Source organism: Odontomachus brunneus, unplaced genomic scaffold (assembly GCF_010583005.1).
Source record: "Odontomachus brunneus isolate Ranch 3 - 2012 unplaced genomic scaffold, Obru_v1 Obru_scaffold_130, whole genome shotgun sequence".
Classification (NCBI taxonomy): Eukaryota; Metazoa; Arthropoda; class Insecta; order Hymenoptera; family Formicidae; genus Odontomachus; species Odontomachus brunneus.
In genome coordinates, this window is record NW_022639580.1 from 885,073 (window position 1) to 901,494 (window position 16,422).

A 16,422-nucleotide genomic window follows, 5' to 3' on the forward strand; every position below is an offset into this window, starting at 1 on the left:
CCTCCCCCCTCTTTCTCACTCTCTCTCTTTCGCTCGCTCGCTCGTTCCCTGTCTATCTCTCTCGGGCCGAGCCGAAATTCTTACCTCGACGGCAGCCTGCCGCGAACGGAAGTTCGATCGCGATCGCGCCCGGCCACTTTCGTGCGGAGACCCTCGTGTCGGAAGTGCGTTACCTTCGTCCTGTTCATACCCGCCGCGGACGCCGCGGGAGAACACTTTTGTCTATCGAGGCTTGGGGCGAAATTACGCCTCGCTCTGTCTCGTCTAGGCATCTAGGTCCAGCCGTAGACTTGACCTCTTTGCGGAGAGACATTGATGTGCCTATTGACTGTGTCAGGTGTGCGCTATTATCTGTGTGATAGGATCACGCCTTATCTTCGAGTCTGACTTATTACGAATCTAATACGAGTAGAGTGCACTCCAGAATTACTCCACTCCACTTGTTCGTGACTTAAAGATGCGTCTCTCAAGTGATTAATCGACGGAGAATCGTTAGAAACGTTAGCCGAGATCAGCGGAGACTTTGTGGAACTCTTGTTTCTTCTCGCACAAGGAAACTTTGCGAAATTCTGACTTTAATGCAACCTTCCATGCACGCAAACAGATGACTTTAGAAATTATCAGTTGATGCCGAAAACTAGTTTTTGGAGAATGCAAGAGATATGTTGATGGAAATAATAATTTCGCCGAAATATATTATTGGCGCAATTAGATAGAGGTGTTTTTATCATAGAAATTTTATACGAAATATACTTTGATATCTTGAATAATTTACGAGATGTATACGCTATATGTAGAAGAGGCAGTTTCATCCCTTAAAATCCTAGAATAAAATTTCTCTATTTGATCTATGTGTATACAAAGTCGCATTAAAATTAAAATTCCCGGATATCTAGCTACTCTTATATATCGAGCTTGGTTATGTAACGAATTCTCATCGCCGAACACGTCGCCGAATGGGATACTCTCGTCGTAGGATATCTCTTTAAGAAGCGGCAGACATTTTTCGACGGTCGGACGCGCCGCGACAAAGCAAGTTACGGCGCGCGTGGCGTCGCACGTGCGACGAAGGTCACTCGATTTTTCCACCATTGCCGGCCGGACGACTCATTGGCTAACTTTTTTCGCGCGACGGTCCACCCTCGTCGCACGCGCGCTGGAAGAGCAACTCGGATAGGGTGGACACGACGGGGCAGGTTGGGGGTACGCGAGACGACCGGACGCGCCACAACGCTACGCTCTTTTCTTCGTTGCTTTTCTTGCCACCGTTCCGTTCCGTCGACCGGAAGACCGAGAGAGACAGAAAGGGCGAAAGGGTGAACGCGCGTCTCTCGGACAACCGGAGAGAACGGGACTCTCCCTCGCGCATGAATCGCCGTGGACACGGCGAGGGGTAGGGCGAAAGAAAGAAAGAAAAAAAAAGGGGTCGCGCCTCCCCACCCCCGCCGGACTCATACTTCCACGTGTACACCACGTGGAAAAAAGGACGAGGCCAGCGTAAAAAAGCGGGCGCGTGGGGGTTGCCAAGCTAGTGGGGATTGCGAGTCGCGGCGGTCGGGAACGGAAGGGAAAGAAGGGAGAGAAAAGGACGCGGGAAAGGGTGCACGCGGGGTAGTAGCCGTATGCGATGCTCAGCGAGGCTAACAGACGGTGGGAGAGAGACAGACGAAGGAGCGAGAACGGAGGGGAAAGACGTTCGCCAGAGAAGGGAGAAATAGGAGCCTAATGCGATGGTGGGGTAGCTACGTTAGATGAGAGAGCTCGGCAGAGCGGCAGGACGGCAGGGGTGGAGGTGGCGTAGGAGGAGGAGGGGGAAGATGGGAAGGAAGGAAGGAAGGGGTGGCTCGGTTGTCTACTTCGTAGCGAGGAGGGTGCGTAAGACGAGAGCGGGATGACCATCGACCATCCTTCGCCGTGAAATGAGCATCGGAGCGCGTCCAACGGGAAAGTCGACGTCCTCCGTCGCGAGGTCGATGATCCATGTTTAAATCGCGATTTGACTTTCAAAATGCCAAGGGTGGTGGAGATGATGACGGATGGCGCGAGCCGGGTGACGCCGCGACACACTGCACTTTCGTCGGTACTTTCGCCGATGAGTTCCGCGCGCGCGCGCGCGCGCGAGTCTCGACTGCGATCGGCTGTCTAATTGGCGACAGAGTAGCCCAACTTGATCGCGCGAACTTGGCAGCCACGTCGGAATATCGAACCCCGTATCCTACCGCTCGTAATAAAGTCGGCCGTGCGATCCGTCGAGAGGGATAAAAAAGAAAGCCTGCCCCACACTCACTCCCCCACGACGGCATGGTTAGTCACGCGTGCGTTGCCATACGGGACACGAGGGAGGAGGCCATTTTTATACGACGGTCCCCCTTCTTTTTATTCGTACCTCAGACTGTTACACCCCCTTACACACAGAGGAACCCCACGATTTTTCGGTCAGTCGAATAAACCGATTCGTGGCGTTCGCACGTCTCTACTGCGGAAGATTCTTGCGCGTCACGCCGTTGACGAACGAGTGAGAGAAAGGGAGAGGGTGAGGAAAGGGAAATCTTTGTGCCACGGGAGAAGAGAGAGAGAGAGAGAGAGAGAGAGAGAGAGAGAGAGAGAGAGAGAGAGGAGAGTCCGAGTGAGTTGACGCGCCGGAGATGATCCGTGACTTATATACGGGCGAGAAGTTTTCAAGGACGAGCTCTTGGCAAAAAGACTCCGCGGTGCGAGTCGCTCGTACCGCGGTACTTACGTGCGCCGGAACGTAACCGCGAAGTATAAGATTGCGATCGCGATAGACAGGGACAGATAATCGGTTCTTACGAGGGTCCTCTTTCTCCCTTCCTCCCTCTCTCCCTCCCTCCCATCCTGCTTCTATCTCTCGCGCGCTCGCTCCGTCGCTCGCTTGCTCTCTTTCTCCTTTCCTCCCCCCTCGAGGAGGGTTTTCTTGGCCGGGTGAAACGGAGACGGAGCGCAACCCCACTCTCTTTCTCACCCCTTACGACGCTTACCCCCGTACGAGGCGTCGGCGGCGGAGAATCCCCCACCCACCCACCTGGCTGCGGGGTGAAGGGAAAGGAGAGTTTGAGGAAAAGGGGGAGATAGAGCGCGCGCCTCGGCGTCCTGCTTGGTGGGGGCAAAGGAAAAGAGGGGTAGCTTGAAAACTCCTGTCCTACGACGGCTTCAGTTTTTCGTCCTGCCGGAGGTAGATTTTCGTCGTGGGAGGACGCGGCAGGGGTCACGAGTCGGTCCACGGCAACCTGGGCCTACGCCCAGGCCCGTCGGACCCGCGTACGACGTAGTCGCGGTAAGAAAGGGTCGAAGGCGAAGGCGCTCCGAGGTGGCCAGAAATTTCGCGGCCGCGCACCACCTAAGACAACGCCCCTACCCGAACACGCGTTCTTTAAGGCACGAGGGGGTGGCTTTTAGTCAGACGCACGCGGTCTGAGAAGCGCGCCACCACCGGCCCCCGACGGAGAAGGACTTAGCGTTTCTCGCGAGCCGCAGACCCGAGTCAGTTTCGGTTCCTCCTCCGTCAAGGACTCGAACGCGGAAGAGGAGAGAGCTTTTTCCCCGTCGTCGTATACGTCGTCGTCGTCGTCGTCTTCGTCGTCGTCGTCGTCGTCGTCGTCGTCGTCGTCGTCGTCGTCGTTGTCGTTACCGTCGTCGTCCTTCGAAGAGGAACAACAGTGTCTTGGCCGATACCGTGCACGAAGGTCGCGATACAGAGAGAGAAACAGAGAGAAAGACAGAGGAACAGATAAAGAGAAAGAGAGCAAGACAGAAAGAGATAGCACCTGGAGAGCGAGGTGCGACGATCGTTTTACGCGTACCGACCATCGCCAAACTTATCGTCATCTCTGGCCACTCGTCGCCCGCAACTCGGATCTCTCCAGTAAGGGATCCACCGGATTCTTTTCTCCACACCGTACCGTATATCTTATTGTGCCAATCGAGTGTGAACGTGCGCGAGAGGAGAACACGGAGTAGCTTCGCGCCAGCCAGGATCGCCGATTTGCGCGTAGGCCACGGTCGGCGATCGTCGCGCGTGCCTCTTCTTCTTCTTCTTCTTCTTTCGCATGATTTTACCGAGTTTTCCCCACTTTCGGCCAAGACCACCACACTGACCCACCCCCTTCTCCAGCCCTGCTTCCGAATCCTGACATGCCCGGTACGTCATCGTCGCTACAGTGTTTCGTCGCGATCGCACACGCTTCGATCTCGCCGCGATCTCGTCTCGGGGGTGATACGATGTGCTTCGGTAAGGGCGCGAGGAGGACGTGGTGAGGCGCGTCGCGTTCAAGCGACGGAAACGGGATCGGGAAGCGCGACCGTACGATCCGCCGGTCGCCGGGAGAGTGAAAAAGAACGAGACAGCTCGTCGAAATCCGCGAGGCACGACGCTCCCGCGAACGCTCGTCGTCCTGATGGCCCGTGAAATCGCGGAATCACGCGTCCGACGATCAACGCAACGAGAAACGCTGCACGCCCGATATAAACGAGTCGACGATCACGCGAATATCAGTGCGCGACCGACCGATTCCAGATCACCAGTCCAGGTGGACAGACGACACTCCGCCTGTCACGTCGCGCGGATCCTGGCGCAACAAATTATTTGTCGTTTCGTCGACATCGCGCCGTGCAATCTCACCCCTCGGTGTGCTGCGCGAAAAATTCGCGCGCGTCGGCGGGCAATTCGCGATCCTCGGGCTCGGAGCGAAGATACGTTTTCTCGTTGCGCCAGAGAGAAAGATTCCGACCATCGCGAGAAACGACGGCGAGAGTAATCGCGCACGCAATTCCGTGTCCTGCGAACCGGAGTGTCACAGTGAGACGTGACATCGGTCATTCGCAATTGGTGTTTGCTTCGACGCGAAATCGCGTAGCCGAGAGAATGTTCAGTGCTGCGGGTATTCGTCTTTGGCTCGTTTGGCTCGCACTCCGACATTTGTTATGTTCGTTGCGACGTTTAGCTTTAATTGCGAGTAAACCTCTTCTCACCTGTCAACGCATTCCCTCTTTCAGTCGAGCCCCATCGGGTTCCTCACACCGACCCGGCGTTTCCCGGCGTCTTATTGTCCGTCGAGTGACGAGACGCACCGCGTGCGACGGCAAGAGACGTTCTCGCGAGCCCACCGATCGCACCGTGCGAAACGCGAAACCGGCCGAAAAATTCTGCGACGAGGCGGCAGCCGACGGGACACCGCGGAGTAGAGGAGAGAAGAGGGCTTGAATTTACGTGTGTTACGTTAAATCATCGTCGCGAGATCTGGATGTGTCAAATGGACGAGATTCAGCGTGTCGCGTAATTAGTGCGTGCTCCTGACAGTGTTGGTTGAAACTGTTGTTTGTGTCGCAGGCCGGAAGTGTAATACTTCATTGCGAAACGCCACTTGGAAGAAGAGTCCCGTCGCGTGCCGCAAGCTCGCAGAATCTCCGGTCTGATGTCTCTCCGATATCACGGAATTTTATTAGGACCCTTCTAATGCGATTCGCATCGCGTTATTCGACACTCGATATTTTCGCGCAGCGGCAACCGTTTTTAGAAAGTGTCATCTTGCAAAAATCAATATTTTAAACGACGTTGTCCACACTGAGTCGGCATAGATACGCGTTGAGTTCTTCGAGATCGAATCGAGTCGCGGTGGAATCAGTCGGGAAGACATCTCGGAGTCATCGGTGCGTGTAAACCGACATGTCGCGAATGTTTTCCCAATCGCGAGAAATGCGAAAAACGTGTGAAGCAGTTGCCTATGACGTCAAAAGATAGAGCAGTAGTCGTACTTACATGTCGTATGCTTGTCGCGTGTGACTGCGAGTAACGCAAAAATGTATGTGTTTTTTTTCTGAATTGCAGCTTCGAGCGGGAGACGCGTTGCAGCGAGAGATTCCCGCGCAGGAGAGGAAGACTGGACAAAGCGGAAGAAGCAGAATAAGACGAGCAAAGCAGAAGCGGAGCAGCAGAAGAGCGAAAGAAGACCGAGAGCCGAACGAGTAAAAGCGGGGTTGCGAAGAAGAAAGTGATCAGCGAGTTGATCGTGCGAATCCGAAAATAGCGAGGTGATAGAGGACGGAAAGATCGGGAGCAGCTACGGAAGCGCAGGAGAGAAAGAGCAAAGATCGAGAGATAGAGACGGAGAGGAAAATAGAGAGATAGATAGAGAGAAAGAGAGAGAGAGAGAGAGAGAGAGAAGGAGATAAAGAGACAGAGGAAGAGAGAAAGAGTGAGAGATAGAGAAAACGAAGCAAGAATCGGAAAAAAGCTCGACAGAGAACCCCGCGCTGCATACATATATATTTCAGTGTGTTCAAAAAACGAGTGTACCTAAGTGCAATATTAATTAAACGATAATAAGAAGCAACCACAATTACCATCGACGATATCGGTAACGACGAGCGGTGATCGATAATCGAATAGAATTCCTTTTAAAGAGTTAAAACGCTAGAGTCGCATTTCGAGGAGGAGTCATCGACGGACGCGACAGCCGCTTCGGAGGAGAGACGGTCGGCGTAAAGCAGAGGCGGAAGCCGAGGAAAACGGAGTGACGGAAATCCCGGAGAGGAACGCTCTCGTCCCGCTTAAAAGAATTCACACGGACTCACCGACAGGCGAGCAACGCGCGCGACAGCGGACACACTTTTTCGAAGGCTGGGCGCGCGCGATATCTCGCACACGCACACATACGCACACACACACACACAACATCGCACGCACATCCAACATAACGGGGCTAAAATACTCAGGGCAAAACGGGACGAGCGGTAATCATCCGCGAGTGTGATTTCTCACCCCGAAGAAGACGAAGAGGAAGAAGAGAGCGGAAGCCTCACCCGACCGGTATCTGATTCGCGTCCGCGTGGACTATCCTTCTCGTTTACACCGTCCGGGCTGGGCAATCCTGAATTTTAACCTGAACTTAAGTGTACGCTAGAGTTTAAGTTAGATAGACGAAGGAAATAGGCCGTTCTCCCATTCGTTGGAGAACGTTCGCTCGCGCGCGCAGCAACTCACGCAAAACACACGCGTAAAACACACACACAACACACACACACACTCATACACACACACACTCACACACACGTGACACACAGAGGAGGGGGAGAAGAAGTAGCAGTAGCAGCAGAAGAAAGAAGAGAAGAAGCAGTAGGAGAGGAAGAAGAGAGATCACGCGGCCGAACCGCGAAAACGCGAACGAACCGCGCACGCATGCGGCACGACCTGCGTGCGTAAAGCCATATCTCACGACAAAGGACGCATTACGGATCTATCGACGGCGATCGTAGGTGCGCTCGCGAGAGACACCGCGAACGACGGAGACAGCCACGACGTAGAGGAGGAGAAGAAGAATAAGAAGAAGAGGACAAAGCGAGCTGAGAGAGGGAGAGATCTGGGAGAGGACCCGGAAGAGGGAGTGGAGGAATCATAAGAGGAACTTTCATGAGACAGGCGGTAGGTAGCAGTGCCGGGAAGTCGCAGCAGGTGGCGAGTAACTGACGTTGCCCGCCGCCCACGTCGAAGCTCGGCAGCGCGAGGATCGTTATCGTTACGACGATCCCGAGCTGAAAAGCAGCGACCGAGCGAGACGAAAGATAGGAAGTAACGGCGGCGAGCGCAGAGGTGTGCCGGCCGTCGAGCTGCTTACCGGAAGGGGTGCGAAAAAGCGGGCAAGCTGCGCCGGAAGGGGGTAGCCCGGGCTTCTCGCGAAGGCCTCAAAATTTCGGACGCGACGGCGGCCCTGGACCTGCGTGCACAGACGCAAGCCCAACCGGACTTCGGCCTAGACCACCAACAGCCGCAGCATCACCATCCGCAGCAGCAACAGCAGCAACCGCCACAGCAGCAGCAGCAACAGCAGCAGCAGCAGCAGCCGCAGCAGCAGCAACAACATCCGCAACAGCCGCAGAGTCAAAATCCAGACTCGCGTACTCACCATCACCTGCAGCAGCAGCAGCATCATCATCAGCACCACCCGGGCAATCATCTTCACTCTGGCGATTCGGGGGGTGGGATAGGAGGTGGAGGAGGCGGCGGCGGCGGAGGAGGTGGCGGCGGCGGTGGCGGTGGAGGAGGAGGAGGCGGCGGCGGCGGAAACGCCGGTGGTGTTGCTGTTGTTGCTGGCGCGGGCCCGCCAGGACCCGAGCCGGACCGCACCGCGAGAATTCACGACGACGAGGAGGAGGATATTACCGAGAGGGAGGACGAGGAGGAGGACGACGATCCGTGCAGCTCGCCAGAGCCCGACCTTGAAAACGAGTCCGAACCAATGGAGATCCAAGCGTCGGCTGTCACTGCGGCAGCCGCGAACCTCCACGCGCTACGCCAGCACGTATTCAAGATGTCGGATTACTGGCAGCAGCCGCAGCGCGGTCCACCCCAACATTCGCCGGGGATACAACACAGTCCTATCTCCAATTCGACGCAACAGCACCAGCAGGTACAGCAGTTGCACAGTCCGCTGGGTCAGCAGCAGCAACAACAGCAGCAGCAACAGCAAGCCGCGGTGTCGCAAGTGCAGCAGAACACGAACGCGAGTCTCGGCCAAACTGCGAGTCCCCAGCAGCAGATGCAGCAGCAGCAGCAGCAGCAGCAGCAACAGCAGCAGCAGCAGCAGCAGCAGCAGCAGCATGCCATGTCGATGAACCAAACGAGCCAAGGTCCGCAACATCAGTCTTCCCCAGCACCGACCACGCCGTCGCCACAGGCGGACCATCAAGGTGCCATCGCCTCCAGCATGGCACAGAGCCTGCACAGCCTCGCGCAAGCACAACAGACCATGTCGCAAGCGTCGAGCCCGTCGCTGGCGGTGCAAGCTGTTCAAGCGGCGCAAGCCCTTAATCAGAACCTTGGCCAGGCGCTGACCCAGGCGCTAACACAGAACATGCAGCAGAACCTTGGACAGACTCTGCAGCACAACCTGGCGCAGAGTCTGACGCCAAATCTATCGCCGCAACAACAACAACAGTTGCTCAATCAGCCGCAGAATCTGAGTCAAGCGAGTCAGAGCCTGCAACAGAACATCCAGAGCCAGGCGCAAAACCTCTCGCAGACGTTACAGCAGCAGGCGCAGAATCTTACGCAGAACCTCGGCCAGGCGCTCAACCAGCAGGCGCTGCAGCAACAGGCGCAGAACCTCACGCAGAATCTGCAGCAACAGGCGCAGAATCTTACACAGAACCTCGGCCAGGCGCTCAACATGGCCGGCACCATCGCGCAAAACGGCGGTCTCGCCGGTATGAACATGTCGGGCGGTCAGCAACAAAATTCTCAAAACTCAATGCTGAGCCCAGGCGCGACCAGTCAGGACTCCCACGACGCCACGCTCACGGAAAAGCTCGTCAACGAGTTGCAGGTGAGAAAAGAGACCGCGCGCGCGCGCGCGCGCAGGGTCGAGTTTAGCGTGCCGTCGTCGCCGCTACCTCCGCCTCTGTCGCTGCACACTCGCGGCTGTTTCTATCTTTGTCTTTTTTCCTATTGTTTTCCGCGCGCGTCTCTACCCGAGAGACAGAAACGCGAACGAGAGTGTCGCACTCTTTCTCTCTCGTGCACACGCGGACGCGCTCGAACATAGCCGCCAGCCACTGCGAGGAGAGCAGCGATAAATAACTAGGGCGAGGCGACCGCGATAAAAATACATAACGCACCGATAAATAGGGTCATTCACTCGGGCCGAGACAGACGTCGGACAATACTTTCGAGCGGTTTCTCCTCCTCGCGGGGAAAAATATTTATTCAACGACGCTCTCGTTCGACGCGTCGTCGTCATCCAGCCCTAAGCTGTCCGCGAGGGGGCTATCAAGGTCCCTCCTCCTACGTGCGTGGTCGCGCTCTCTCGGGCAAATTCGCGCCGGTTTGAATGCTGCGCGTCGCGAAAGTTGGCCGTTTCGCGTGCGGAAAAATCGGACGGCGATGCGGCGGAATGCGCGCGTTCGCGTTACTGGCGCGTATTCTCTCGCCGAGCGACGTACCAGATGTTGCTTCCCGGTTGCGGCTCTGCTTAAGTAACATTACTTGCAGACAACGTTTAATCGCGAAACCGTTCGGGATTCGTTGAAACGAGCGGCGGCAGCTTTTACGGTAATTTAGCGTCACCTTAGCGCGCCGCCAAGTCACATGTCATCGACAATTTCGTCGGTTTGATTCCGCGACTGTACCCAGATACGCTGACCACGCTTCGTACGCGCGTGCACGCACACAGACACGCGAGTGCACACGTGCGCACTGAGCAGGGTACGTTGACTTACCACATCGTAGTAACTTACACGCTTGTACACGCGGAAGAGAGAGAGAGAGAGAGAGAGAGAGAGAGAGAGAGAGAGAGAGTGTGTGTGTGTGTGAGTGAGCGAGCGAGTGAACGAGAGGGAGAGAGAGTGAGTGAGCAAGTGAGAGTAAGAGAGAGAGAGAGAGGGAGAGAGTGAGAGCACGCACACATCAAAGTAGCAGTGCAGTCCGCAAATGCGAACGCGGCCCACGCACACCAATGCGGGGAGATGCAGATACGTCGTCTCCCGGGGTTCTTGACCCGCGCAACACAGATAATACCATACGCATACGTCATACGGTACGCCGGGAAGATGTTACCAAGAAAATATCGCGCCGTGTTTCTGCGACGGCATGGGCCTCGGAGTCTCGATACGAGAGTAGAGTGAGATAGGGAGAAGAGTGAACGAGAGTGAGAGGTTGTGTGTGTGTGTGTGTGTGTGTGTGTGTGTGTGTGTGTGTGTGTGTGTGTGTGTGTGTGTGTGTGTGTGTGTGTGAGAGAGAGAAAGGGAGAAGAAAAATCGTATCTCCACGACAGATAATTGAACTTTGAGATCGCGTTAGCAAGTTCGAGTATTGGCAATTTGTAATTAGCGAGACTGCACAAATATTGTTCGCGAGAAAACCCGGAGGAGCAGCCTCCGTAGCTCCGAACCGCGGCGGGAACACGCCCGACATATAACTACGTCAGATTGGAAACACTGTCGTTACTACCAGGAATCGTCGTAGCAGAAATCTCGTTTTGTGTTGTAAAACGATTAACCAGCGAGCATCGATATATTAATTAGGAATTAAAAGCGACTCCCATATGATCACCTTCTGTGTCTTCGCGTAAGACAGAGCTGTAACCCGTCACTCGCTCTTCTCACGTCCGTCGACGGCGCCGACAACAGGAAAACGTACTTTTTTTTCTTTTTTTTTTTTACTTTTAATTGTTCCTTGTTTCTTTTTTGCCGTCGTATATCGTATTTCCGAAGTAGTAGAGCTTCCGACGGGAGGAGGCTTTTCGTAGTAGAGACGGTTAGTAGCGCCTAGAGGACGACGAGGAGGATCGGGAGGACTAACATGAGCTATCCTATCTTGCCTGATAGTCTCGTGCCTCTGCGGCGGGGCTTGGAGGTGCAGTAGGTGCCGGCGGTGGTGGAGGAATGGGCAACATCAGCGAACGCACCCTCGAGGAATGCTGGTCCACCCTGCAGCGAGTGAGTTGAACACTCAGCCCGTTCAAAAAGCAAATCCCCTTTTTATTATCGCTCTTCCTTGCCCGCGCGTCCTAACCCTTAAGTCTCTCTCGCTTTTACTTGTAGCCGAGCCACGACCACGGCCAATCGACCTCTCTCCCTCACTTTCTGTTGCCGCTCTTACATACATGTCGTTACGTTACGTTTTCATTCACACATCCGTCCTGCACGTCGCAGACGCGGCTGGCGTCTAATCTCGTTCATTTGGCCGTTATCATTTTCGTTGATTGATCGTTCACGCCAAGATTCGCCTTCGGCCGCGACGATTTCGCTCTCGCGCGATCTCGCTGCCGTATGTGACAGCTATTTCGCGATCGATTCGTCTCGTTTTTGCATCTCCGGCCGCTTTTGCTCTCGTTTTGTTCATCAGCCGACCTTGATGTTTTCATTTATTTTTTTATGTCTCTCTCTCTCTCTCTTTCTTTCGCTCTCTCTTCTATCCGCTGGCATGTGTCTTCTCGTGTAAGTGTATATATTGTCGTTCATTTCGAGCCTCTCGCCGGCTTGCTGAATGTGTCGCCTTGTTCGTTCCTGTGCATTGTGAAATAGTCACACTCGTACGACTGACCGCCAGCGGCGGTTCGAACGATCCTCGTTCTCTCGCGCGCGCTCCTAACGAGCGCGCCGTAGCAGCGCAGCTAGGGATTTAACACGAATGAAGAGCAACGTATGTCGCCGTGACGACCAGTGAACGAGCGAGAGCGCTCGTTCGCGTTGTCATCGCGCGAAAAGAAGTGTTGACGAGACGGCGACTTTTCGGACGACCGAGCTCTCGCGATCGACGTGTCCGATCGATTCGCGTCGAGCGAGACGATCTCTCGCGGATCTCCTCGTATATCGCGGGCCAACTTGGCTGAGACTACGACCAACTACGACGACGACAACAACGAGCCGCGCGAAAGTGGAGGAAAAGAAAGCGGCACTAACGAGCCCTGAATTACGTTAAACTGTCGCCCGACGAACGGAGCGAGCACAGAGATGGTCTCTCACGGCGCGCGCGGAGCAAAGGAGAGACAGCGCGGTAAAAAGGCGGGAGGATGCCCTCCCCCGCCGGGAAACTTTAAAATTCTCATCCCCGGAACGAAACAACAATTTGTTTCGTTAAGTAGCCGCAGCGCTCTTTTGTTTTTGCGGCTTCTTTTATTTTAGCGGCGATAGCGCCGGGCGGTCGGAGTGACGGCAGAAAAGGTAACGAGAGGTGGGCGAGAGAAAGAGAGACGACGACGAGGAGGTGGCGCGAGAGGGGCTCGGTCGGATACTCGTCCTCTCTTGCCGTGTTCCACCTCGTCCTCCACCTCGTCCACCTTTTCTTCCATCGCCACCTTAAAAGCCGTCCCGCGCCGCGCCGCGCCGCGCTCGCGCGCGAGGCGAAACTTTCGGAAAATCGCAAAAACGCAGGGCGATGGCGAAGTTTCCACGTTTCAGTGAGATTTAATTAAAACATTCGCCTCCTTTGTGCCGTCCCCACGCGCCGTTCGCGCGGACCATCGAGCTGTCGAAGCTCCGGTCGTCTTTCGCGCGTCCTGTCCGAATGACGAGAAGCGATTCGAGCGTCTTCTCAATGCGTCGATACCGAATCTTAACTTTCAACCTTTCTTTTTAACTCGCGCAATTTTCACCGATAACTTGCACTTGCTACACAGACAGAATTTTATAGCCAAAATTGCTGTGGAATTTTGTAACCGAGGGCTAGATCGACATTCTGCAAATTGACTATCCTTTCCTATGGACTATTTATATTTCAGGAAGTGAAATGCGCCATTAAAGAATTTTCTATACTTTTGGAGAAATTTACTGTTTCTTATCAAGATAGGCCTCACCGATAGTCTATTGCTGCACCACTGGAAACAGTAAAATTGAAAAGAATTTATGAAAAAAGGAACAGTATAATGTCATCACCGTGTACCGATCGTCACTCCCGACGAGTCGACAATGTGGAAATAAACGCGCGAAAATAAAACCGTATCGTCGAAATCGAGTCGGAATAGCATTCCTCGTCGAAGAAATTGTAGAAAGTCGCACGTGCCTTGATTGAAATCGGCTTCAAGTGCCAATTACGAAAAAATGTTTGAGGGTTAATTAAAAATAACACACGCGACCAAGTTCAGCCGTTGTCTCCGATGCCAGCCGGAATGAGAAAAAAGAATTTGAAACACTCGGGGATTTACTGTGAACTCGTGGGAAAGACGGAGGGTGCCGCAAAGTGGAGATGAGACGAGTGTGCGCCCCGCGATATTACATAAACATTCCGCGGAGAACGTTCTCAGGGCTCCGGGCCGGGGGTGCACCCGCGTTTTTTCTTCTCGCGCTACCGCGAAAATTAAAATCCAATTATTTCGACGCCTCTGCTCTCTGTCCCGGGTCGGCCGATTCAAATGAATTTTTTGCGCGGGCTTCACCCCAATTCGCTCTCTCAACGCGCGTGAAACCGGTTCGCTCGCTCCTTCGTTCATTTATTCGGCGCAACGACGCCGCAAAGTTGCATCCGCACGCACGATCCAGCCCTTGATCGATCCGGGACCGCGATTTCGGACCGCGCTGAGACAGCTGCCGACGGAGAAACCAGAAACGTGGCCGAGGACGGAAGAAAGGAAGGAAGGAAGGAAGGAACGAACGAGAGAAAGTGCGAAGGAAAAGTCGGGCTCGAGCTCTTTTCCAACGGATGCAAATTGTCGCGGTACAAGAAACGACAATCGTCGTCATTGTTTCGGTGTACGAAGAGACTCACACGTACATTTGATGGAGAGAGACGCACACGTCCTCGTGTCGTGCCACTCGCTAAAACGCGCTTAAAGCGCTCACGATGATCGATGAGTGGTGTGAGTAGGCCTCTCAAATTATTTTCGATCGCAACCGGATCGTTGGAAGTAGCGAGATGTAACTGAGAAAATGAATGAAACGTCGAGATCATAGGGCTGCAACGACAGCGCGCAAAGTTTTAATCGAGGAGTGAGAACACACAGCGCGCACAATGCGGCGTGATCGAACAACCGCTCCGTTCTTCCCTCTTCCCCCGTTTGTCTCTCTTTCACGTTTCGCTCCTCTTATTACGATAGAGGGAAGAAAAAAGCGAAGCGCGCGTATCATCTATTTACCGGCGCCGCGGCTCGTCTCGCTCAGGCATGCAAATCTCGAGGAGAGTCTTTCTCACGTTGCTTCCCTCGGAGGAGCGAGCGAGCGGGCGCGAGTTTTTTCACCTCCTCCCGTGTGCCCGGAAGGTTCCCGCGTGTACTATTTAAATAACGGTTCTCTCTCGAGAACGCGCGTGTGTCATTGTTTCATCGTTCCCTCTCTTTCTCTTTCGGCGAGTAACCCTTCTGGTTACCTACGAGGAAGAGGGAGTAGCGGGAAGGGAGAGTGCGGCGGGGGGGAGTTGTTCTGTTTCGAGACGAGGAAGAAAACCGAAAGGGCGGATGGTGAGGACGGGGTGGCGGGGAGGGGAGGAAGGGGGTCAAGTTCCGTGCCGGATAGCCGTTACGGCAAAGACAGAATTACGATGTCTCAAGACGAGGGATGCGTCTCTTCCCCTCCCCCTGCTCTTTCTACCCCGCCGTTCTCGCTCGCAGTCCCGAGCGGATCGTCACGGAGAGAGTTTCTTGGCTTTTCAGTAATTTTCTATGATTTTCGGATCGCATGATCGGCGCCAATAACGCGCATGTCTATTCCCGCGGCCTCTTCGGAAGCGGCCTAATCGAATGCGTTCGATCGCCCCGTGAAAGTCGGTGAATCTGAAGAAGAACGGCCGTGGTGGTAATGACGGAGAGGCGAATCGTTTCGGGAATTTAATTTTGCCGGGGAACAAGCCGTGTCCTCTTGGAAAATTTAACGTTCCTCAAAATTGTTGGAATAAATCGGAAAGAGAGAGAGAGAGAGAGAGAGAGAGGACAATGAAAACTATTAGAAATTGCAGTATCCTGGCAATTGGCAGAAAGGGATTGGCGAAATAACGTTCAGAAGAATGATTACAACGATAACGAGGTCGATCCAGAGAATGAAAAGCTCTCTTTCCGTCTTGCGTTCGGAGGGAATGCGCGCTCCTCGATATCCTATAATTTTCCACTCCGCGAGAGTAATCGAATCGCGTGGGTGCATTACGCGCGCGAACGGCCAGCGTCAGAGCGCGGCCACCGGTCCGCGGTCGCAAATGACATGTCAAAACTGCACAACCGGTACAAAGAGTCGTTACAGGGCAAGGAAGGTGGAAGACGACGCGTCGCGACGGTGCACATACTCCACGGCATGCACACGGTTCTTCTTTACTCTCTCTCTCTCTCTCTCTCTCTTGCTCTCTCACTTTTCTCTGCGTTCCTCTCACGTCTTTCGTACTACGCCGCTTCGCCGTGACCTACCCCAAACAAACCACGAGAAAAAGAGGGAAGAGGAGCGCACGGCGGTGCGGCCACGCGGGGGCGGCCAGAGACGCAGGGAGGAGGGCAGAAGGAGAGAAAGAGGAAGGAGAAAAGGTGGATAGGGGGAGGGCGGTGGGGAAAGGGGCACACAGAGAAGGACGGGAAGAGACGAGGATAGAGGAAGAGAGTGCATTCGCGCCCACACACGCCCGAGAAGTTGCAACACGCGGATGACAAGGAGGAGAGTCGCGCCGAGAGAAGGAAGAGCGCGAGAGAAGAACTCCAGATTGAGGGAGAGGCGGTTAAGGGGGAGAAGGGGGGACGAGAAAGAGAGAAGCCGGAGAGGGTACGCGGAACGGAGTTTATTCTTCGTGCCTTTTTTTATCGTTCGTTGACTCCGCGCTGCTCTGCAGCCGCGGCGAGAGCGGCACGTTGTGCTCCACGATAAGATTGCACTCGCAGGGGCGGTCGACGCGGAGAAAGAGAACGGAGGGAGAGGGAAAGAAAGAGAGTGAGAAAGAGAAAGAGAAAGAAGGAGAAAGAACCTTGTTCCACGACAGAGCGAAATCCGCCCGCGCACGCTATG

At 54.6% G+C, this 16,422-nt stretch overlaps 3 protein-coding genes across 11 annotated transcripts in view; 2 read left to right on the top strand and 1 right to left on the bottom strand.

The window, feature by feature from the left end:
* The window catches only part of LOC116849986, a 44,095-nt gene extending 36,503 nt beyond the window's left edge, over positions 1 to 7,592 (top strand). Inside the window, exon 3 of one of the 2 annotated variants that reach the window (XR_004379229.1) lies at positions 5,846 to 5,994. Coding sequence is in view for 1 of the 2 variants with exons in the window: in XM_032827725.1 (XP_032683616.1) it covers positions 5,846 to 5,986 (141 nt within the window). In the remaining variant the exon portion in view is untranslated. Of the gene's footprint in view, positions 1 to 5,845 lie in introns of both variants that reach the window. The other variant, XM_032827725.1, reaches the window with a different exon arrangement.
* The window catches only part of LOC116849985, a 239,013-nt gene that overhangs the window by 115,032 nt on the left and 107,559 nt on the right, over positions 1 to 16,422 (bottom strand). The window contains exon 1 of one of the 7 annotated variants that reach the window (XR_004379227.1): positions 7,632 to 7,765. The exons of the other annotated variants lie outside the window; for them this stretch is intronic. The gene's annotated coding sequence lies outside the window, so the exon portion shown is untranslated. Of the gene's footprint in view, positions 1 to 7,631; positions 7,766 to 16,422 lie in introns of those variants that run through there. 7 annotated transcript variants of the gene reach the window in all.
* Positions 8,086 to 16,422, top strand: part of LOC116849982 (zinc finger protein 628-like) — a 90,139-nt gene continuing 81,802 nt past the window's right edge. The window contains exons 1-2 of one of the 2 annotated variants that reach the window (XM_032827720.1): positions 8,086 to 9,338; positions 11,338 to 11,448. In XM_032827720.1, coding sequence (XP_032683611.1) covers positions 8,253 to 9,338; positions 11,338 to 11,448 — 1,197 coding nt within the window. In that variant the 5' untranslated portion in view covers positions 8,086 to 8,252. The remainder of the gene's footprint in view (positions 9,339 to 11,337; positions 11,449 to 16,422) is intronic. The other variant, XM_032827719.1, reaches the window with a different exon arrangement.